This window comes from Podarcis raffonei, chromosome 13 (assembly GCF_027172205.1).
Source record: "Podarcis raffonei isolate rPodRaf1 chromosome 13, rPodRaf1.pri, whole genome shotgun sequence".
Classification (NCBI taxonomy): domain Eukaryota; kingdom Metazoa; phylum Chordata; class Lepidosauria; order Squamata; family Lacertidae; genus Podarcis; species Podarcis raffonei.
Window position 1 is genome coordinate 10,098,305 of NC_070614.1, and position 23,196 is coordinate 10,121,500.

At 47.4% G+C, this 23,196-nt stretch overlaps 2 protein-coding genes across 5 annotated transcripts in view; one reads left to right on the forward strand and one right to left on the reverse strand.

Annotated features, from left to right (window-relative positions):
- LOC128400291 (mucin-2-like) overlaps nt 1-18,473 on the forward strand; it is a gene marked incomplete at its 5' end in the record, with an annotated part of 37,112 nt that extends 18,639 nt beyond the window's left edge. Inside the window, 10 exons of the mRNA XM_053362446.1 lie at nt 921-1,028; nt 3,854-3,972; nt 4,436-4,494; nt 6,774-6,934; nt 8,062-8,124; nt 10,986-11,148; nt 11,912-12,073; nt 14,105-14,202; nt 14,925-14,986; nt 17,919-18,473. Of these exons, the coding sequence (XP_053218421.1) occupies nt 921-1,028; nt 3,854-3,972; nt 4,436-4,494; nt 6,774-6,934; nt 8,062-8,124; nt 10,986-11,148; nt 11,912-12,073; nt 14,105-14,202; nt 14,925-14,986; nt 17,919-17,957 (1,034 nt within the window). The remainder of the gene's footprint in view (nt 1-920; nt 1,029-3,853; nt 3,973-4,435; nt 4,495-6,773; nt 6,935-8,061; nt 8,125-10,985; nt 11,149-11,911; nt 12,074-14,104; nt 14,203-14,924; nt 14,987-17,918) is intronic.
- EZH1 (enhancer of zeste 1 polycomb repressive complex 2 subunit) overlaps nt 1-23,196 on the reverse strand; it is a 258,699-nt gene that overhangs the window by 159,315 nt on the left and 76,188 nt on the right. The window lies entirely within an intron of this gene.

Genomic DNA, 23,196 nt, shown 5'->3' on the forward strand with positions numbered 1-23,196 from the left:
GCTTGGCAGATGAAGAAAAGACAAAAATTAAATACCATTACAAATTTGGATGTAGATGGAAAGAGCATACAGAATCCATTGGAGATTAGAAAGTGTTTCCAGAGATATTTCAAACAACTATATACACAAGGGCCACAGAAAGAGACTGATTTAGACCAATTTTTAAGAACAAATGGATTACAAAAAATCTCTCAAGAAAATAAGATAATGTTGAATCACAAAATTACAGAACAGGAGGTGGAAGGTGCCATCCAGAATATGCAGCTGGGTAAATCTCCAGGGCCAGATGGTTTAACCTCCAAATACTACAGATCCTTGAAAGACTGGTTAATTCGGCCACTAAAGGAGGTTTGCAATGAAATTTTAGAGGGGGAAAAGGCACCGGAGTCGTGGCAGGAAGCCTACATTACACTTATACCGAAAACTGAGTCTGAAAAGACGCAACTTAAGAACTACCGCCCCATATCCCTGCTTAATGTGGATTACAAAATATTTGCTGACATTTTGGCTAACAGATTAAAAAAAGTATTAGTGGAAGAGATTCATAAGGACCAAGCCGGCTTTCTCCCAGGTAGACACTTGTCTGACAACACGAGGAATATAATTAACATTTTGGAGAAGTTGCAAGTGAACATAAATACCAAAGCAGTTTTAATTTTTATAGATGCGGAGAAAGCCTTTGACAATATTTCTTGGAGTTTTATGAAGAAAAATCTTCAGGGGATGGGGGTTGGCCAAGGGTTTGAAAATGGTATAAGTGCAATTTATTCGGCTGAGATAAAATTTTCAGCTCTGAGGAATTGTGAAACGTTACTTGAGTGTCAAGAAGAATTTCACTTTCCCTCTGTGTTTTTCTCTATATACCTGTACATTAGATTGCTGCTAACCACATTTTGTGGGGGGAACCTTCTCTCTTCCAGAAACGTGTGAAAATGGGGGAACACATGATGGCATCAAATGTTTGTGCCTTAGCAATTTCTATGGGCCGAAGTGTGAGTTCCCAGTTGAAGACATGCCTTTTGAAGTGGGTAAGTAGAACTGAGAGCAACCTGACCCCCATTCCTGCAGAGCAGACCAATTACACTCCAATCCCTTTTGCGCCGAATATAAGACGGGAAAGACTAGGGTATCATCAAACATCAATAATAATAACAGTCTGATCCAATACAAAAAAAGTCACAATAACTTAAAAATAAACAACCTATATCAAATAAAGTGATATTCAGTAATCCGTTAGAATCTAACAGTAAGCAGTAAAATTAAATATCGGCAAATAATAAACCGTTCAGACTTATCCACTGCAATGAAGAATGATTAAACTACAAACCATAAAAGTAACAGCAAGTCACAATGCATAAAATTACCGCAAAACGTACAAAATGATGTATTAACAACAACTACTACTACTACTTATTATTAAGTTATTAAATTAATTATTAAATTAAGTTATTCAGCTATCTTCTCTTTAAAAGACATCCAGGGGGATTGGAGGGGTAAAGCAAAAACATTTGGGGTGGGGACCACAGTTGGGGGCTTTAAGCCGCATGTTTAAAGCACTCTTAACCACTACAGCAGCCATAGCTTCCCCGCAAAGAATCCAGGGAATTGTAGTTTGTTCCAGGTGCTGGAAATTGTAGCTCTGTGAGGGATTTTCTGACAGCTCTCAACACCTTTGTATATATAAAAATGATGATGATGATGATGATGATGATGATGATGATGATTGTCAGAGCTGCCCGAGGTCCCAGCTCACAAGCGACCAACGCCGGTTCGTTGTTATGTACGAAAGTCTTTATTGAAGTTCAGTTTCGCTTTCACAGCCGCAGCGTGCAGCTCTACGTCTCAAACTCTAGACCGCTGAAGCTCCGTCTGAATCTCCTCCCCCCAGACACCAGTTTAAGACTCTAGCCTTGCTCCACCTCTTCCTTTGCTCTTTCCTCCTCTGGTTCCGCCTGTCCGTCGGGGTCTCGCCCTTCCTAGACTCTTCTGACGCTGAGTCCCCTGAGTCTTCCCCCTCCCTCCGGCGGGCTTTAGGACCTGGTTCCCAATCCGGGTCTCCTGCTGTCCCGCGCGCCTGTACATTTGAACTTGGCGCGCGCACCCAGCCGGCAACCTTCCTCCTGACCGTTTCACTGCTGCTGTCACTGCTCCCCCCTTCGGGGAGGCTAGCTGGAACTGACCTCCCCTCCGTTCCCCCACTCTCCGATAGAGGCGTGGTCAGCCCTGACTCATCTTCTCTCCCCGCTGGAGGAGACGCTGGTCCTGACACATGTGACTCTTCCCCCCCAATACGCTCTGGTGGGGAAGCTGGTCCTGATCCCCCGCTGCTGCTTTGGGAGTCCCCGCTGGGTCCTTGTTTCTGGTGCGTCCCCCCTGGGACCCCCCTTGCCCTGACCATCGGCGCCCCCTTCTGGGAATCTTCTGATTCGCTGGAGAAGCTCATGGAATCTCTCGGGTCACTGTCATACTCCCCTACGCTGCCCTCAGATTCTTCCCCTTCGCTCTCCATTTCCTCTCTCCCCTGTGTTTCTGCTCCTGAGCCCCTGACAATGATAATAATAATAATAATAATAATAATAATAATAATAATTTATTTATACCCCACCCATCTGGCTGGGTTTCCCCAGCCACTCTGGGCAGCTTCCAACAGAATATTAAAATACAATAGTCTATTAAACATTAAAAGCTTCCCTAAACAGGGCTGCCTTCAGATGTCTTCTAAAAGTTTGGTAGTTATTTTTCTCTTTGACATCTGGTGGGAGGGTGTTCCACAGGGCGGGTGCCACTACCGAGAAGGCCCTCTGCCTGGTTCCCTGCAACTTGGCTTCTCACAACGAAGGAACCGCCAGAAGGCCCTCGGCCCTGGACCTCAGTATGATATAAATGAGATTAGACATTTATATGGCACTTTTGAGCTCTTAAAAGAGCACTCAGAGTACAATAAATCCCACGGACAAAGTTATAAATAGAGAAAATCATCTCTAATCTTGGCAAGGATGCGATTTCTCCTCTTCTAATTTGCTCTTGGAATAGAGCCATTAGCAACAGCTATCAGGAATCGCAAGGGAGCCTTTGAACTTTGGGCAAAACGCCACGTTGTGTTACACATGCTTTTTAAAAAAAGGCTTACGCTGACCATTTTTATTTCAAAGGAAAGCGGAATTCCCTACACCTTTGATCTGGATTCCACTCTAAATCTGGATTGGAGCCCCACAGCAGATTCACACCCAGCTGCTCCTTGCCCCTGTAGGTCATGCTTATGGCATCTTTGGGGTGTAAATATCAGCTGTGGGGTGGGGGGAAATCCCTCCAGCATAATCAGAACCAATGCCTATAAAACCGGGCAAGGCTTCTGCAAATACAGACTTTTTCCTGGCAGAGGCAGATGTTCCTAGACCAGGCATAGACAAACTCTGGCCTCCAGATGTTTTGAGACTACAATTCCCATCATCCCTGACCATTGGTCCTGTTAGCTAGGGATGATGGGAATTGTAGTCCCAAACATCTGGAGGGCTGGAGTTTGCCTATGCCTGTCCTAGACTGAGGATCAGCCAAATCTGAACGAGGAGGGTCAATTAAAGTATAACTAATAGCCATAACTATTACTAATAACATAGATCTGCCATTTAGACATTTGCCCTGCCCCATTGCAACCCATGTTAAGTTCTAGTGTTAGGAGACGGGAAGAAAAACTTCTGTTTCTTCACATCATACATTTTATGAGGTTTTCTCTTATTCATGTCCTTCTTAGTGGGGTGGGGTTTCACCTTAACTAAAACACCTCCAACATTTTAGCAGTTCCTCAGAGGGGACATGTTCCAAACGCCTGGTGATCGATCTCCCTCCATTTTAGAAAGTGTGCCCGTGACAATTGAAGTCCAAGTGAAAATCACCAACAAGGAGTTCGTTCCAGAGCTCGAGAACCAAGAGTCGGAAGAGTATAAGAACTTGGAAGAGGAATTTAAGATGCAGGTAACAATGAGCCGGGACGCGGGTGGCGCTGTGGGTTAAACCACTGAGCCTTGAGACTTGCTGATCAGAAGGTCGCTGGTTCGAATCCCTGCGACGGTCCCTGCTTCTGCCCACCTAGCAGTTCGAAAGCACGTCAAAGTGCAAGTAGATAAATAGGTACCGCTCCGGTGGGAAGGTAAATGGCGTCTCCGTGCGCTGCTCTGGTTCACCAGAGTCATGCTGGCCACGTGACCCGGAAGCTGTACGCCTATAGAGCGAGATGAGTGCTGCAACCCCAGAGTCAGTCACGATTAGACCTAATGGTCAGGGGTCCTTTTACCTTTAACAATCAGCCATTGGCTCATCCTTCAATACCCTGCTCTGTTGGTTATAGAGTTCTCTTTCATTCTGTTTACCTTCCCTCTCTAAATGACTCCAGCCTGGATTATTAAGACATTCTGTATTTTTCCTCTCCACCATTTAGATGGACAATGTTTATCAGGGCGTCTCTGGATACCAAGGTGTGGTGATCTTAAAACTGCGGTAGGTACCTGAAGCAGAGACCACTTTGAGATGCCATATTGCCCAGTGGCCTATTCATGTTTCAGATTTGGCTAAGGTGAAGCCAGTGAACGAGTCCTCCTGGCTTCCTGTTGCCACCCTACCAGGTCCCTCTCTCCTCAAAGGAAACCCAAGAGGTTGTTGTTCCCAGAATCCCCCTTGTTCCGTATCATTCCCAGGCACCAAATCTCTCCCTAGGAGATCTTAGGCTGCTCCTGTCTGTACTCCTGTTATCTGGATGACTAAGGCTAACATTCATCTATTGATTGAAGAGTAGCCCATTTTTTGAAAACATCCCCAGGCTAGATTCGAAATCAATAATGTTTCCACAAGCAGAGACAGTTTGTGCATTGTTCTTGTTGTTGTCGTTGTCATTAATAATTTTTATTAGTTTTCAATTACAATCCAATACAGTGGTACCTCGGGTTACATACGCTTCAGGTTACAGACTCCACTAACCCAGAAATATTACTTCAGGTTAAGAACTTTGCTTCAGGATGAGAACAGAAATCGTGCTCCGGCAGCACGGCGGCAGCGGGAGGCTCCATTAGCTAAAGTGGTGCTTCAGGTTAAGAACAGTTTCAGGTTAAGAACGGACCTCCAGAACGAATTAAGTACTTAACCCGAGGTCCCACTGTAATAGCCTCATTATAACAATACCAATTTATAATACAATTACTAATACCAATCGTTCAAATACCAAATTATATAATTTAGATAAGGTCCCGTCCCCCCGCATGCTAGAACTGATGGTTTGATTATTTCTTTATTTCTGCGTTACAAAATCTTATGAATTTCAATTACATTCCGGTCAGAATAATCCCTTATACGACAACTGCAATATTAATAACTTCCATTCATGCTGACACATTAAATGATTTATAAAACTACTGTGCAAATGAGGCACTCAAACGATATCCTTGTTCTTCCTGTGTGTGGCAATTATTCTGTCCGTGGTGTTTCTTCCTGTCCTTGCAAAATGTTCTGTCTATCTTTTCCGGTTGTTGCTGTTATCCATCATGCATTGGGCGGAGCTGATATCCCATTGTTGTTGTCCGTGCATTCGTCTTGCGCGCCATACATTGAAAGCACATTGCATTCTGCAAATAATCATGGGGCATCTATCAGAGATCTGCAATTCCCAGCACCCTTCACAGACTACAGCTCTCAGAATTCTTTGCAGGAAAACATGTCCTTTAAATGTATATGGTGCGCATACAGCCATGCTGATAGAACAAGATTTAGGCTGCCCTGTAGCACTGATCTTGCACATTCATAAGGACATAAGTGAATTTCCGGTTTGGGCTTTCTCCTCGTCAACGTGCGCCCCTGCCGCATAGCTGTCAACCGTCCCTTATTTGGCGGGAAACTCCCTTATCCCAGCGCCGTGTCCCGCTGCTGTCCCTTATTGATGATGTCCCTTAAATTTGCCCGGCTCGGGAGGGAAGCAGCAGCCCGGGGTCCTCCGCCGCTCAAGAGAGTGCACACTGGCGTCCTGGTGCGAGGAGTTCTATCGGCTCTTCCCTGCCCGAGGGGGGGGGGAGAGAGACTCTCGCCCACGCCACCCGCGAGCCCGGAGGCGGCAGCGGTGGTGGCAGCTGAGGAGGCGGCCTGAGGGAGGAGGAAGAGGAGGCGATGGGGGTGGGGAGGGACGCAGAAGGGCGGCGCTTCAGCGGCCACGGCGGGAACTGCAACTGCCTCATGCCGGATTGACAGCATCTGTCAATCCTGTTGTGACGTGGGGTTTGTGATTTCAGCTCTCTTGACATAATATGCTGGAGACAGTTCTGTAGTAACACTTCTTTATTAAAGCAAACAAGACTAAGACTGAGGAGGGGAGAGCTACATTTATAGGGACAGGGAACTAGCTAGAAAGGATACATTTTGGAGGGAACCATATCAGGCAATCACAGTCCTGCCTTTTGGAGGAAACCAATAAGACAGAGGATCCAAATACAGCAGCTTAAATGAACCAATAGTAGCTGTACCCTCTGGAAGCAAAAGGCAGTTACTTTACCCTAATGCAAATACAGACAATAATAATACAGATATAAAATCCTTTGACTCAATACACAACAAATCCTACCAATGTATGTAACTCTTTACAACAGCAAAATCCCTTATTTTGGCTGCTGATCCCTTATTTTCGAGGCTGCTGCTCCCTTATTTTCAAATCTGTAAGTTGACAGCTATGCCCTGCCATGCTCTTTTTAACAACAAAATAGTGGTTGAGATATTGCCCTTTTTCATCACTGTGTTAGGAAAGGCAGCATTATCGTGGACCACGAAGTCATCATTAAAGCTGTAATAAACAACGATGTGAACATCATTGACAAAACTGTCCAGAATTTGACCGAGGCCGTGCGGAAGCAGCTGACTGCCGTCAACTCCACTCAGAAGGAATGCAATATGGGGAACTCATGTAAGCTCTGGGCAACAGTCTTCCAGTTCGAGATGATATTTCAATATTATTGTGTCCTCCTGGCTAGAGAAGGGTACTCAATAGGTTCCATGGCTGGGAGTCCCTGCACTAAATAGGAGGCCATATCTAGAGAAGGAGTCAGATTGATTTCTTGCAGCAAAAACAAGAAAAGGGGTTGTGGCACCTTGAAAAAATTCATTATGGCATAATAAGCTGTTATGGACTAACTCAGGCTTCCTCAACCTCGGCCCTCCAGATGTTTTGAGACTACACTTCCCATCATCCATGACCACTGGTCCTGCTAGCTAGGGCTCATGGGAGTTGTGGGCCAAAAACATCTGGAGGGCCGAGGTTGAGGAAGCCTGGACTAACTTCTACTTCATCAAATGCTTCAGAGAGCCAAGATGTGCGTGCCTGATTTCCTCAAACTCCATCCACCTATTTCTAACAAGAGCTTTCACATACTGTCCAACATTTCTCCGATGAAAACAGGGACATCCTATTCCATTATTGAGACGCGGGTGGTGCTGTGGTCTAAACCACAGAGCCTAGGGCTAGCCGATCAGAAGGTCGGCGGTTCGAATCCCCGCGACGGGGTGAACTCCTGTTTTTTGGTCCCTGCTCCTGCCAACCTAGCAGTTTGAAAGCACGTCAAAGTGCAAGTAGATAAATAGGTACCGCTCCGGTGGGAAGGTAAACAGCATTTCCGTGCGCTGCTCTGGTTCGCCAGAAGCGGCTTAGTCATGCTGGCCACATGACCTGGAAATTGGCTCCCTTGGCCAGTAAAGGGAGATGAGCGCCGCAACCCCAGAGTCGTCTGCGACTGGACTTAACTGTCAGGGATCCCTTTACCTTTACCTAGTCCATTATTATTATTATTATTATTATTATTATTCCCCACCCACCTGACCTGTTCAAGATTACATTACCGCATATACCTCTCCGCACTTTTCCAGTATAAAATAGTACAGTATAATTCTATTAATCTATTATTAAAATAATAGAATTACCTTCTTTAGAGAGACTTTAGAGAGACTGTCAGGGCATTTTGAAGAGGTGCAGAAAAATCTATATAAGAAAGGAAATAAGTAAAATCATGCAATGTAACCACCTCTTTCTTTCCCCAGCATTTTGCTTTTCAGCTCCACCTGACCCTATTCTGAGCGCAAGCACAAATTTTTCAGCTGAAGGTGAGTCCCAGAATTAGGGAGGGACAGAGGGATTATTTATGCACCCGCAGCCTGTCCAGTGAGAGCAAAAACAGGGAGCTGCCTAGAATTGGTCCTGCATGCTTGCTCAATCATCCTCAGATGAAAACAGGGTCATTCTATTCCGCATCAGCATCGCTAGATCCACACTGATCTGTTAAACCAGGAGTCAGCAAACTTTTGCAGAACCCCTCCGCTTCCCTGAGTGTGTCTTTGGTCCCAGACAGTCCTGGCCAAGGGGATGGGAGGAGCAGGCAGCTGGGTGAGCGAGTGATGCTGGGTTTATTGGAGGGGGGGCGCAGTGCAGCCGTGCTTGGCTCTAGTGGGTGGATGGGCGGCCGCTGCAACGAATGAAAAGGTGGAGAAAGATTTGAGGTTTCTTTGAGGGGAGAGGGGAAAGGCTTGCATCTGGGACTCTCATGGAACTTTGAAGTGTCAGGCATAGCTCTAATGGCTTTAGCCCAAACGTAGCAGAGTTTTCCTGCACAGCGAAGAAGCTAGTTGAGGTGGAAATGACTAGTCAGCTAGACTCAGAATAACTATTTACAGGATTTATTAAAAGGAAAAATAAAACCAGCAGAGTTTCTGCATACAAATAAAAGCAAAATAAATCCTTTCTTTCTCTCTCTCTCTTAACCATACACAGCACTCCTACTCCTAACACACCCCTAACATCACACTGTTCTAGCAATCCCTAGATAACAGAGTTGAGTGCTGGTCGTTAACCAATCAGAGTAAGTAGTTTCTAGGTCAAGCTGACCTTGGCTTTCTGCCAAGAGTAAATTGACACTGCCTTGAGTTAATTGTGTGAAGCCAGAATCTGTAAGTTTCCCATGAGAACCAATTAACAGAAACTGAACAGACTCTGCCTGACAAAGTGATAAAGCGGGTTTTCCTTCATGGAGAGCACGTGTTGCGGTGGGAGCAACCATGACATTCCCTGTTGCTGGGCGGGCTAGTTTGGATGACCACGGATTTGACTGGGCACCTCCAATGTTGCTGGGGAAATTGATTGTTTCAATTTTATTTGATTGATGGGGGTGCTATATAGGTCCCTGTGCGCTTCTTCTTTTCGCTGCGCACATCGGATTACCCGCCGACCCTCCCTTTATTTAGAGTTTGTTTGCACTGACCTTGCTATGCCTGTCATGGGGTCGTCTGCTTTGAGGCAGGGGCCTGGTAGGAATTTTACCATTTGGCTGATTGGCTCGTGCCATTTGGGTTTTGCCTACTGCGTAGCAAATAGTCACAACTTGTAAGTTGCGGTTAGGCATTGGTTACCGTATTTTTCGCACTATAGGACGCACCGGTCCATAGGACGCACCTAGATTTGGGGGGGGGCGGGAAATAAAGGGGAAAAAATTTATTCCCCCCCCCGCCAGGCACGGGGCTGGGGCGGGGGAAGCCCGAGCTTCCCCCTCCCCCAGAACGGGACCCAGAGCCATGCCGAAGCTGTGCGCAGCTTTGGCATCGCTCTGGGAGCTTGCGGGGCTGGGGGAGGAGGAAGCCCTCCGCCAGCCTCCAAACCATGTCGGGAGACAGCGGGATGGCGCGCTGCACCTCTCCCGCTGTCCCCTGAGTTTGCGGGGCTGGCGACGGGGAGGAGCAGGCTTCTCCCCCCCCCCGCCAGCCTTCTAGCCAAGTCGGGGGACAGCGGGAAGGGCGCGCTGCGCCTCTCCCGCTGTCCCCCGAGTTTGCGGGGCTGGCAACGGGGAGGAGCAGGCTTCTCCCCCCCCGCCAGCCTTCTAGCCAAGTCGGGGGACAGCGGGATGGCGGCGTTCCACCTCCCCGCTGTCCCCCGAGTTTGCGGGGCTGGCGGTGGGGCTCTCCTGAAGCCTGGAGAGCGAGAGGGGTCGGTGCGCACCAACCCCTCTCACTCTCCAGGCTTCAGCGAAAGCCTGCATTCGCACCATAGGACGCACACACATTTCCCCTTCATTTTTGGAGGGGGGAAAGTGCGTCCTATAGTGCAAAAAATACGGTAATTTTTTGGTTGGTGGAGGGGATGAGGTTGGCTGTGCCTGCCCCTCCAATGCTGCTGCTGCTGCAAGGGTATTCCGTTAAAGGAATCCAGGGGCTCGCCATGCTTTTGTCCGTATTCCTGACAAAGGACTAGGGCCATGCAAGAGCCCCAGGGAGCATTTGGGGAGAGGTGTGAGGCTGGCACCCAGCTTTTTCTCTCCCCAAAATTGCTTACCCTTACTGACTTCTGCAGGGACGCGGGTGGCGCTGTGGGTTAAACCACAGAGCCTAGGACTTGCCGATCGGAAGGTCGGCGGTTCGAATCCCCACGACGGGGTGAGCTCCCGTTGCTCGGTCCCTGCTCCTGCCAACCTAGCAGTTCGAAAGCACATCAAAGTGCAAGTAGATAAATAGGTACCGCTCAGGTGGAAAGGTAAACGCCATTTCCGTGCGCTGCTCTGGTTCGCCAGAAGCGGCTTAGTCCTGCTGGCCACATGACCCGGAAGCTGTACGCCGGCTCCCTCGGCCAGTAAAGCGAGAGGAGCGCCACAACCCCAGAGCCTGTCACGACTGGACCTAACGGTCAGGGGTCCCTTTACCTTACTGACTTCCGCACGGGTGTGGTTGTCAGTTCTGTCCTTCCTCCAAGTGGGAACAGATAGTCGCTAGCCAATGCCTAAGCAACCATTTACTTACTGTAATTCAATAAAGTTGTGGCCAAAATTATGCCAAGAACCAAAACAAAAATGATGTGTGAACGTGTTTTTATTAAGGGTGTCTTTGGGGTCCTCAACACGGAAGCCATGATGGCCTTAAGGTCTTCATGAAGGTCCTGGTGGTTTTTGTGGCAGTGGTCTCTTCTTCTTTCTCCTTTCTCCCAGCCGCTTGCAGAAAAAACATCGATCCCAGATATGCAGACTACTATTACCCCGATAACTCAACAGGCACGCTGCGCTGTATCTCCGACTGCACCAAGAACACCAAAAACACCGTGAACTGCAACAATGGCTTATGTAGCATATCTGAAAGAGGCCCTTACTGCAGGTAAGTGGACAGAGGAGTGGATAGCAGAAATATCCCTGGATCCGGGCATCCCATTGCAAACCTGAATTTGTACCAGTAGGTGATAGAATCCCAGCTGAAAACTGTGACAGTCTGAAAGAGCCCTGTTCCTCTTCTTCCCCTCTGCAAGAAAATCCAGATGTGGGCTGAGGTGCAAATAAGTCGGTGGCTGCATGAGGGGTGCCCGGCAAGGTTTTGGGAAGGAGGGAATGCTATCCCCTAAGACCACTTGCACATCTCTCCCATACACTTGTTCTACACTCGAGTAGGACCCTGGCAGAGACACATGCCCGACTGGCATGTTCTCTCCCTCCTGGTCGTTCATTTGGGAGCTTCAAAAGCTTTCTTCAGCCCAAACATCACAGCAACCGATGCCAACAGACATCGGCACACTTAGGGATCTGCAGAGTTTGCGCATCATGCGCATGACAGACCTCAGCAACTCAGCATTTTGGCTAATTACTTTATTTACATATAAACACACACGGAGCACTGCAACATGGCTCCCTCTCTCTCTAGCATCAGACAGCACAGAGACGCAGGACAATAGTCCCACTTCACGGAACACAGGGACACAAACATCCTGTCTCTGTCACTTCCCACTCTGTGGAGTCAAAACATATACCATCATGTGCAAGACAGCAATCCCATGACTGCAATCACGGAGCAGGAATTCTAACACCCAGCAAGGCCTTGGGAAGGGGGAATGCGCTCCCCTAAAACCACTTGCACATCTCTCCCATAGGTGCAATGATGTGGAGTCCTTTTGGTACATGGATGATCGCTGCCAAACACCGATCCGAAAGAGCGATGTCGGCTTTGGGGTTGGGCTGGCTGTCCTCGCAGTGATCAGCATCGTCCTGGCGATGTTCCTCCTCAGAGCCAGACGGAGGAAGTCTCGTTCTAGGTAAGAAGCACAAGAAGTGCATGGGTAAGATGCAGGCTGGAGGAGAATAACCTAAATTTCTGTACCTTCTTGGCAGGGAGCCAAACCTAATGAGTTAGCAATTTCCTGGGATCCTTTATAGCAATGGGTAGGGGATCTGTTTGGTCCCACGAGCTGGATCAGGTTCGAACTCGCAGGGCAAATTTGACAGGTCAGTCGCCCGATGCCACGGTGCCAACTGCTGCAACATGCTTTGAAACCGTGGACTTCAAAGCATCTCTCAAGGTGCTGCTAAAACAAAGGCCCTTTTCTTCATTTTAGAAGGGGATTTTATGCATTGGAATCCCCTGCTAAAATGAATGTTTTTTTCCCCATGTCTTAGCAGCAGGTAACAAAGGGTGAGAGGACCATTTTAGCTGTGGTTTCTGTGAAAATCCTTTTTTAAAAATGTATTATTATTATTTATTTGCACTTTTAACAAAACAAAACAAAAAGGAAGGGGAATAGATGTATAAAATGAATTAGAGGAAAATAAATGACGTGCAAATAATACCACCGCCGACAAAAACAAACAAGCCACACAACACCATCACAGATTTGTAGAGTTGGAAGGGGCCCCAAGGATCATCTAGTCCAACCCCCTGCAATGCAGGAATCTTTTTGCCCAACGTGGGACTTGAACACACAACCCTGAGATATCGGTATGCAACCTGTTCAAAGGTAGCCAGTACAGCAAGGTCCTTAGATGACTGAGTAATAGATGGTGCATATTCTTCCCCACAAGCTGAAACCATAAGGTAAAGGGTAAAGGGACCCCTGACCATTAGGTCCGGTCGTGACCGACTCTGGGGTTGCGGCGCTCATCTCACTTTATTGGCCGAGGGAGCCGGCGTACGGCTTCCGGGTCATGTGGCCAGCATGACTAAGCCGCTTCTGGCGAACCAGAGCACCACATGGAAACGCCATTTGCCTTCCCGCCGGAGCAGTGCCTATTTATCTACTTGCACTTTGACGTGCTTTTGAACTGCTAGGTTGGCAGGAGAAGGGACGGAGCAACGGGAGCTCACCCCGTCATGGGGATTCGAACCGCCGACCTTCTGATCGGCAAGCCCTAGGGTCTGTGGTTTAACCCCCAGCGACACCTGTGTCCCTATCTTATGAACCATAAGAGCTAGCAAAAGAGGTAGCTGGGGAGAGGGCAGCCTGTGCTTGAAGAGCGGTGTTAGAAATTCAGATATATAAGCTAGGTGCCAAATACCTCCTTAAACCAGAGTTACAGTCACCAAAACAGAATGCCTAGTTGCCATTTTGGGGCCAGATAGCTCGAAAGTCCTATTTTTCAATGTGGCCTTCTGGTTCTTGAAATTCGTTCTGAGTGTGCAGATAAAATATAATGGGTAGAATTCCGCAGGATGTGTTGCTAGTGTGTGAAAACAGTTGAGAGGATCCTCAGACATGCACCTCCAGGTGGTGGAGACATCGGGCATCTTCACCTGGTTGCAAATGGCCGGTTTTGTTGTTGTTTAGTCATTTAGTTATGTCCGATTCTTCGTGACCCCATGGACCAGAGCACGCCAGGCACTCCTGTCTTCCACTGCCTCCCGCAGTTTGGTCAAACTCATGCTGGTAGCTTCGAGAACACTGTCCAACCATCTCGTCCTCTGTCGTCCCCTTCTCCTTGTGCCCTCCATCTTTCCCAACATCAGGGTCTTTTCCAGGGAGTCTTCTCTTCTCATGAGGTGGCCAAAGTATTGGAGCCTCAGCTTCAGGATCTGTCCTTACAGTGAGCACTCAGGGCTGATTTCCTTCAGAATGGAGAGGTTTGATCTTCTTGCAGTCCATGGGACTCTCAAGAGTCTCCTCCAGCACCATAATTCAAAAGCATCAATTCTTCGGCGATCAGCCTTCTTTATGGTCCAGCTCTCACTTCCATACATCACTACTGGGAAAACCATAGCTAGGTGCAAAATGTACCTGGCGCATGTTGAATGCTGTCATCCTTCTCTCTGCCTTCAGGTCCTAGTAATGACCTCTTGCTTGTTGTTCCTGCAGCTTCTCTGACGATGCGGAGGCTTGGTATGAGGAAGATGAGGAAGAGTGGAAGCCCTCAGGAGGTCTGACCATCATGAATGAAGGAGCTGCCAATGAAGGTAAGGACTCTTCATGTCATACATTAGGTAGCCTGTGTGTTGCCAGACACCATGGGCCAGGGATTGCTCTTCAAAGCTTAGGCTTCGGACCTCTTAGCAGTGCCACATATTGCACTGGAATAAAACAAGGCCATGAATCTATACCTGTGCAGAACACGTCGGTCTCTAGTGGAGTAACCACAAGCAGGCACCCACTCTCCGCCATATTATGGAAGTGTTCCTGGAATCCAGGCAGACTACAGCCATTCCACAAACTCTGTGTGTGTGTGTGTGACACTTTACGGAGCAACTGAGTGGCAGGGTCAAGGGCCAATCTGTGCACAGGGCTGACTAGAGCCGGCCCAGGAGTTTGGATGGCTTCCAGGAAAGCAAATGTCTTGCTTTGCAAAAAGCAAGGAGGAGGGCACTGCTGCAAGGGCTGTGTAGACCAGGAGCAAATCAGGACATGTGTGTGTGTGTGTGTGTGTGTGTGTGTGTGTGTGTGTTTTCTTGGTTTGTATGTAGCTTTCTTCTCTCCCCACATCCCATTGCTGCTCTCAGCAACATCCCCCCCTTCCCTTTGTTGTTCTTTGAAGCGCACAGGAGTCTTAATACTCTGCTGCAATGAAAAGAACTGCAGTCGGGAAGGTATGCCCTCAAGGAAGGCTTTGCAATGGAGAAAACAGGCTCTCTGTTAAGGCCAATCATTCATTTTGGCTGTTCTGTGGCCCTTTCCTCCTCAGAAAGCCAAGACAGAAACAGGAGTTTCCAGGTCTCTCTGGACTCGGTTGATACGACGACACAGGTGAGTACAACCAGCTCTCTTGCAAAGCTTCTCACTTCTCATCCTCAGGGACCAGCAACTGATGCAGATATGGTAAATCAGGAAGGGGGGGCAGATGGAGACCTGCAAGGGAACATGTGGGAGCTGCCAGAATGAGCTTTGCAGCTTCATCATTACCAGGCGCTGTACACACACAAGCCCATTTGTAAAGTAAAGGTAAAGGGACCCCTGACCATTAGGTCCAGTCGTGACCGACTCTGGGGTTGCGGTGCTCATCTCGCTTTATTGGCCAGGGGAGCCGGTGTACAGCTTCCGGGTCATGTGGCCAGCATGACTAAGCCGCTTCTGGCGAACCAGAGCAGCGCACGGAAACGCCGTTTACCTTCCCACCAGAGCGGTACCTATTTATCTACCTGCACTTTGACGTGCTTTCGATCTGCCAGGTTGGAAGGAGCAGGGACCAAGCAACGGGAGCTCACCCCGTCGCGGGGATTCGACCCGCCGACCTTCTGATCAGCAAGTCCTAGGCTCTGTGGTTTAACCCACAGTGCCACCCACGTCCCAGCCCATTTGTAGCACACACCAAAAATGTCATTTTCCTGTATCCAGAATTGTTAGTGCTGATCCTCAACTTAGAATCTGTATAGCTTGATTCTAGAGCCTGCTGCCCACCAGGGTGTGTGAGCTTACTTGATATACATTGGAAAACCTTCCCCTTGCTTCGGTAATCCATGCTTTCTCCCCTTTGCACGTGCCTCAGGTAAATGAAGCAGGAAGCAGTGATTATGCTATTGCAATGCACCCACCCAAAATGTCATTGGGCAGGTCATGGGCGTAGCCAGGATTTATTTTAGGGGGAGCAGAACAGACGCAATTGGCCAATTAGATTTAGAGGGGGGCAGCTGCCCCCCTGCCTACGCCCATGTGGCAAGTGTAGATACACGCCCATTGCTGGGACCGACTAGATCTGTTTTCATCTGTTTGCGTGTCGAGGTCCCCAGGGCCACCCCAATAACTCACACATCACACAGAATTTTTTGTTTAAGATTTTGGAATCATTTTGGCCACAACTTTATTAAAATACAAATTTGTGAGTGGTTGCTTAGGCATTGGTTGCGACTATCTGCCCCCCCACCATGGGGGACAGACTGACATTCCGCACGATGCGAAAGTCAGAATAGGGGAATACACTTGGGGGGGTAGCGACGGAGCAGGGAACCTGCCCTCACCCCAAATGCAACCAGGAGCTCATTGCTATGGCCCTTGACAGAGTGGACAAGCAATAGTTAGCCCCTGATTCCTTTAACGGAATCCCTTGCAGCAGCAGCATTAGAGGGGCAGGCACTCAACCTACCAAGTGCAGGCACTCAACCACTGCACCTCAACCAACCAAACCATAAACCAATGCCTAACCGCAACCTTACAAGTTGTGACGATTTGCTACGCGGTAGGCAAAAACCAAATGGCCCCAGCCAATCAGCCAGATGGACAAAATTCCTACCGGGCCCCTGCCCCAAGAACAGACGACCCCATGACAGGCATAGCAAGGTCAAAGCGAACAACCCTAATTCTAGCAGGGGGGGGGCAGGCAATCCGATGCACGGTCGAAAAGAGGAAGCCCTACCCTCGTGCAAGGACTTTTAGCATTTCTGGCTGTCAATCAACAAATGGCAACATTAACTTCGTCCCAACAACAAGGGAAGCCCCAATCGCATCAGTGGCCAACGATCAATTAGCCCGCCCCCAACTTTGGAGTGTCCTGGCGGCCCCCACCGCAACACGTGCTCTCCATGAAGGAGAACACGCTTTACAAATGGCCACACTGCGGGGTAATGCACGATCAATCTGCAAAGAGCTATTACTTTTTGGATGAGACCAGTGTCGTGCAAATGCAGCCTCAGGCACTCAGAGGTGAAAGCAGCAAACTTTATTGCAGTCTCCCTGCACACATTTCCCCATCTGTCTTTGTCTGAAGAACACTGAAGAACACACGCAAAGGCCCTTTTAGAAAATTGCCCCAGAATCAGTACAGGGCAGTAACCTACCGAAGCCACTGGAGGGAGCTGCAGTCATTATGATCTCCCCAACCAAAACAAAAGAGACCAAGTAGTGAAAACTGGAACTTAAACAGCTCCAAAATACAGTCGTATCTTGGAAGTCAAATGGAATCCATTCCAGAAGTCCGTTCAACTTCCAAAACGTTCGGAAACCAAAGCACAGCTTCCCATTGGCTGCAGGAAGCTCCTGCAGCCAATCAGAAGCCACGTCAGACATTCAGCTTCTGAAAATCTTTTGAAAACCAGAACACTCACTTCCGGGTTTCGATCATTCGGGAGCCAATTTGTTCGGGAACCAAGGTGTTTGAGATCCAAAGTACGACTGTTTAACTTGCAAAAAGGCAAACAGGTCTTACAACAGAAAGTTGCGCTCTCGCTAACGAGAGTGTTCCTATTTAGGATTGCAGCCAGCCAGGCATGCCCTCCTCCAACATTGTATGAGCCAGAGGTAGCCAACAGATATCTCCACATGTTATTGGACTACAGTTCCCAACATCTTTATCTGGACAACAGTGCTGTCACTCACCACTAAGGCTGTCAAAATAAATTAAAAAATTGTCCAGCAGCACCTTAGAGACCAACTAAGTTGGTTCTGGGTATAAGCTTTCGTGTGTATGCACACTTCTTTAGATACTAAGGCTGTTGTTGCTGTTTAAATCAGAGGAGTGATGTTGTTGTGGAGTTTACATGCAAACAGTAACCCAGTTAACTAGCTACAGGAAAGGTGATTAATCAGATCTAAAAAAGATTTTGTGGATACATTACTTTTATAGGGCTTTATAACATTTCACCGAAATCTTAAAGTGCACATTTGCAATTGCTGATTTCTTTGGGTGTCAAATGAACCCCAAATCTTTTGTGGAGCTCATAGAGTATCTGACCTTTTCTCTTTGCAGTTGCAGTTCCAAAAACCAACAACACTGACCAATTGTTGATCCCATCCTGGAACACATCCTGGAAATTCGACTGAATTACATCAAGGACCCTGAAAGCCCAACGCTAATAGCCAGGCTATATTACAGTTGTCTACATTCCTTCCTGGGAGAGAGGTTCGGGGCTTGGTATCGTCAGTATGATGAAGACACCCAGCTCTGTTTCTCCTTTCCGCCTAAATCCAAGGAAGCTTGTCTCAGTTCTGGAGCAGAATCTGTCATCAGTAGTGGACCAGAGGAAGGTGAACAAACGGAAACTTAATCCGGACATGACAAAGGTGCTCTTGGTCAGTCAGAAGACAGAACAGGGAATAGGGATCTTGGAAACTGGTTGTTGTTGTTTTTTGATGACTGCTCCCAGACTTTGAAACTCCCTCCATACAGAACTTAAGACTTGCTCTCTCCTTGCATAGCTGTCAGCTTACAGATTTGAAAATAAGGGACCAGCAGCCTCGAAAATAAGGGATCAGCAGCCAAAATAAGGGATTTTCCAAGCACAGGTATGTTCAACTTCTGAGCCCCTCCCAGCCAAAGGCTGAGAAAGCCCAGCCAGCAGCCAAATGAAGCCTCAAGTGGTGGTTCCCACAGCGCAGCAACCCGGCAAAGAGGATGCAGCAAGGAAAACCACCGTCACCTCTCCGCTGGGAAGTGCTGAGCAAAGGTGAGTCCCCATGAAACACGGCCGATTTGATCGGCACAAGGCATGCAAGCTCCACCCCCCAGTCGTTCTTAGGCTCCTTATTGGGTGAGCAACGCAGCCAAGCAACACAGTTGGAGTCTCCCACCTCCCTGGCCAGGAGGGAGGGAAGGAGAGGAGCTGCTTCCTTTGAAACCCGGGAAATCTAAGGGACATCATCAATAAGGGACAGCAGTGGGACACAGCGCTGGGATAAGGGACTTTCCCGCCAAATAAGGGACAGTTGACAGCTACGCTCCTTGTTGTCCTTCCACTGGCTAATGAAGACTTTCTTACTCCAACAGTGCTGTTGGGAAGTGACTGTTTGTGAGGAAAGGGCTGACACAATGATGTTTTTTATTGTAATTATCTGTATGTTCTAACAAAACATACACACGCCCTTCCCTTGCATGCGAAGACAGGCTCCAGCAGATTGAGCGGACGAGATCGATAGTGGATCCGACTGTCCACAAGGCAGTTTCTGCACGTACTGTACAGGGAAGTGGCGGGCAGATGTGGCTTGTCAACCTGGAAGGTAGCCCATATAAGAGAAGGGAGAAACTGATTCTAAACCTCCACTGCCTTGCAAGATATCCTAGGGAGAAGCAAAGGCTAAGGAGTGAAGCCTGTACAAACCTGGAGTCCCTAAGACAGTTGGATGGCTCCTTGTACGCCTCCTTCTGGCAACTCCTGCAGCCAAGTTGATGCCAAACGTCTTGTTCTGCTTTCCTTTGGACCGTATCAGTGAGGCTGAGAGGTCTTGTCATCTGGGCAGGCCAGGACCTCCATACACACTGCCCAACATGTTTTGTTGTGTTGTTGTTTAGTCGTTTAGTTGTGTCCGACTCTTTGTGACCCCATGAACCAGAGCACACCAGGCACTCCTGTCTTCCACTGCCTCCCGCAGTTTGGTGAAACTCATGCTGGTAGCTTCGAGAACACTGTCCAACCATCTCGTCCTCTGCCGTCCCCTTCTCCTTGTGCCCTCCATCTTTCCCAACATCAGGGTCTTTTCCAGGGAGTCTTCTCTTCTCATGAGGTGGCCACAGTATTGGCGCCTCAGCTTCAGGATCTGTCCTTCCAGTGAGCACTCAGGGCTGATTTCCTTCAGAATGGATAGGTTTGATCTTCTTGCAGTCCATGGGACTCTCAAGAGTCTCCACCAGCACCATAATTCAAAAGCATCAGTTCTTCGGCCATCAGCCTTCTTTATGGTCCAGCTCTCACTTCCATACATCACTCCTGGGAAAACCATGTTGTTGTTTAGTCGTGTCCGACTCTTCGTGACCCCATGGACCATAGCTTTTACTATACGGACCTTTGTTGGCAAGGTGAATTTACTTGCTTTTAAATTATTACCCCACCTGTAAGCCGCCTTGAGCTCCTCTCAGGGGGGAAAGTGGGATAGAATTAAATATAACAACAACATCAACAACACCTCCACTTACCACAGTGACAAAAAGCAAACACAAGAGGGTCAGGCAGGAAGATGTCAGTGTGGGGATGTCTCCAAACAGGCAGTCCCATAGTTCAATTCTTTCTTTCTTTTTAAATTGAAATAATTCAACATTAATACATTTATACATACATATTACGGATATACAAACAAACATACATTTCATACAGTCCTTAAAAATATTCATAACATACCCATATTCAATCCTTTTCCCACCACTGCCCCTCACCCCTCACCCCACCCCGTGTTAGACTTCCAATCTACTCAAATGCAATTTCTTTCCATTTCTATTACTTTCCTTCACACACTATTAAACCAACTTTCTACTTCATTTTCTGTTATACATATTATTTGGTATTTCAGTATTTATAACGGAACTTGTTTATTCTAATAGGAGTTCTGATTTTTCAATATGAATTTGCAAATATCCTTTAAACACCTTCCAGTCCTTGTCTACCTTCTCTTTTGAGATCCTTCCGATTTCTCCCATTGTTTTGGACATATTGTAATACTCCAATAATTTGGCAAGCCACTCTGTTTTTTTTGTTTTGTTTTTTTTCAAATCAAATTTTATTAAACGGTCACAGACCAGATTAACTCGTACAGCTAGTCAGCAAAGCATAACATTGGAAAGAACAAAGGACAATTTCAATACAGATTAGGCCATAACAGCAATTTAAAATTAGACAGCATAAATAAAATTAAGTATTTGCCTTCGCCTGCATATTGGCATTGGAAAGCTCTTGTTTCCTGCGCCTAATAGCGGCTACACAGAATTTGGCAACATCGATCGTAATTTCAGGAACCTTATCTTCTACCAAGGCTCTCATACGTTGGAGTTCTGGTTCATTTTTAAGCTTTTGTAGAACTGGGGCAATAAGGGTCAGGCGTAGATCCTCATAGTAACTACAGTGCAGCAATACATGCAAACTTGTTTCCACTTCCGATGAGCCACATGGGCAAACACGTGACTCATATGGTTTGCCCTCATATCTGCCTAGCAGCAGGGCAGAGGGCAAAACGTTAAATCTGGCCAGGGTAAAGGAGTGTCTGTACTTAGGTATTTGTAAGTCAGCCAGATAATTTGCGGGTGAGAACCCTCTCCCAAAGTCTCTAATAGTGGCATATTTATCCATTTTGCCCATATGACATTGCAGCTCTATGTCCCTAATGCGTTGAAGCACTTGACTTCTGGCTCTCTCATATCCTGCCGCTATCAAGATCTGCGGGGAGAAGCCCAAGCTTCTTATCTTTTCAAACAGGGAAGCTTTCCAGGTAGAATGAAAGGTGTCTAAGAGTGTTAAAGGAGCCAAACCAGCTGGGGGGAAAATAAGTTTTAACCAGTAGTGTATCTTTAGAATCCACAACCGCGCATTGACGGGTGGTTGTCCAACTTCTAAGCGGACAGCTATATTAGATACACAGGGGGGGATCCCCAATAAACACCGATAGAATTTTGTTTGAAATGCCTCCATAGGCGCAAAATATAACGGAACTTGTTTATTCTAATAGGAGTTCTGATTTTTCAATATGAATTTGCAAATATCCTTTAAACACCTTCCAGTCCTTGTCCACCTTCTCTTTTGAGATCCTTCCGATTTCTCCCATTGTTTTGGACATATTGTAATACTCCAATAATTTGGCAAGCCACTCTGTTTTTGTCGGTATTATACCACTTTTCCAATTTTTCAGTTCCTAGGCTGCACAGTCGCAGGGGAGGATCGTGTCAGGTCAGATTCTGAACACGTGAACTGGTATTCGAGGCGTCCCAATGTCTTGTCTGTGTTCCTATACATCACCTGCACACTGTTGGCACTTTACGAATGCTCCGTGTAGTGGAGCAATGATTAAAATCTAAATGATTGCAAATGTGTTTCATTTACTTTATTCGTGGCAGCACCCATTAATGATCAAGGGCACTTCCAGACCGTTGCTATTTTCGGGGGGTCGAGGGGGGAATCCAATCGCATACCAGCAAACTGGAGTTAGACAACGGAAGCTGATTAGCGCACTTACACAACAAATACGCTTCCTTCCCAAACTGGGCTTTTAGTGATGGGGGAATGCATTGGAAGCGGTGGGGTAACAGCTGCTTGACGCGATGTCATGTAACCTCCCAGGAAGCTGTTACGGAAAGGGGGGGCATGTCTTCTTCACCTTCTTCTTCGCTACAATATATCCATTTATTCCCAATTGTCAATGTCAAAAGGGACTAAAATCTATAAAATCCATAGAAAATAAAAGTGCCAATTTGCTCAATTTCTCTAGGACTCTATGACACCTCCCCTGTCCTCCATAAGCCCTCAAGTAAGGTGCTCTGCCAAGCCTTTCCTCCGGGCAATGCCAGGTGGCAGACTATGCATACATGGACCATTGTCTTCCCATCACCTGCACTCAGGAAGCGCTTATCTGCACATATCTCCAGCTCTGCATATTCCCCCCTCCCTCCTCCATATGTTAATCCGGTGTAACCCAACCTCTCCTTAATGTATTCATGATGTAACTGGGATGTATTTTGCACTGTATTCTGGGACATGGGGGGAGTTTCAAAAGTTCATGTCACCCCTTTCTCGCTGTTCAATCTCGCCTTGAACCTGTTGCGCAATAAACCTTGGATCTCCGCATCTTGCTCCTGTCTCCGGCTGAGCTCATTTTCTTCCGCAGGGACCCACGGACTTAGTCCGATGAGCTGGGTGGCAGAGTAGCCCCGCACCCAGATTTTAGCCGTAACAAAGCAAATCAGAACGAATGCTGGATCAATAGCCAAGCGTCCCGGAAACATTTTGGAAACAGATCATAGCTCTCAACTTCTCCCTTTTCTTGCGAGGAATCCTATTCAGAATAAGGGAAATTCCCTTTAAAAAAGGGAAACGTTGACAGCTATGAAACAGATCAGGGTGACAATGAACAGGTTGATGAAAGTCCCTTGTGTTTTGCAAACTCTGTTAAAGGGAGGGTGCAGGTTGACAAGAGGATCCAGCAAAGGGAGCAGTTTTTTAATACATGATTTAATGTGAATGAACTGGTGCAAAAATGGGTTGTGTGAGCAGGGGTGGACTTCGGTAATATGGATCTCTGTAGGTACCCCATATAAATAGAGATATTATTAT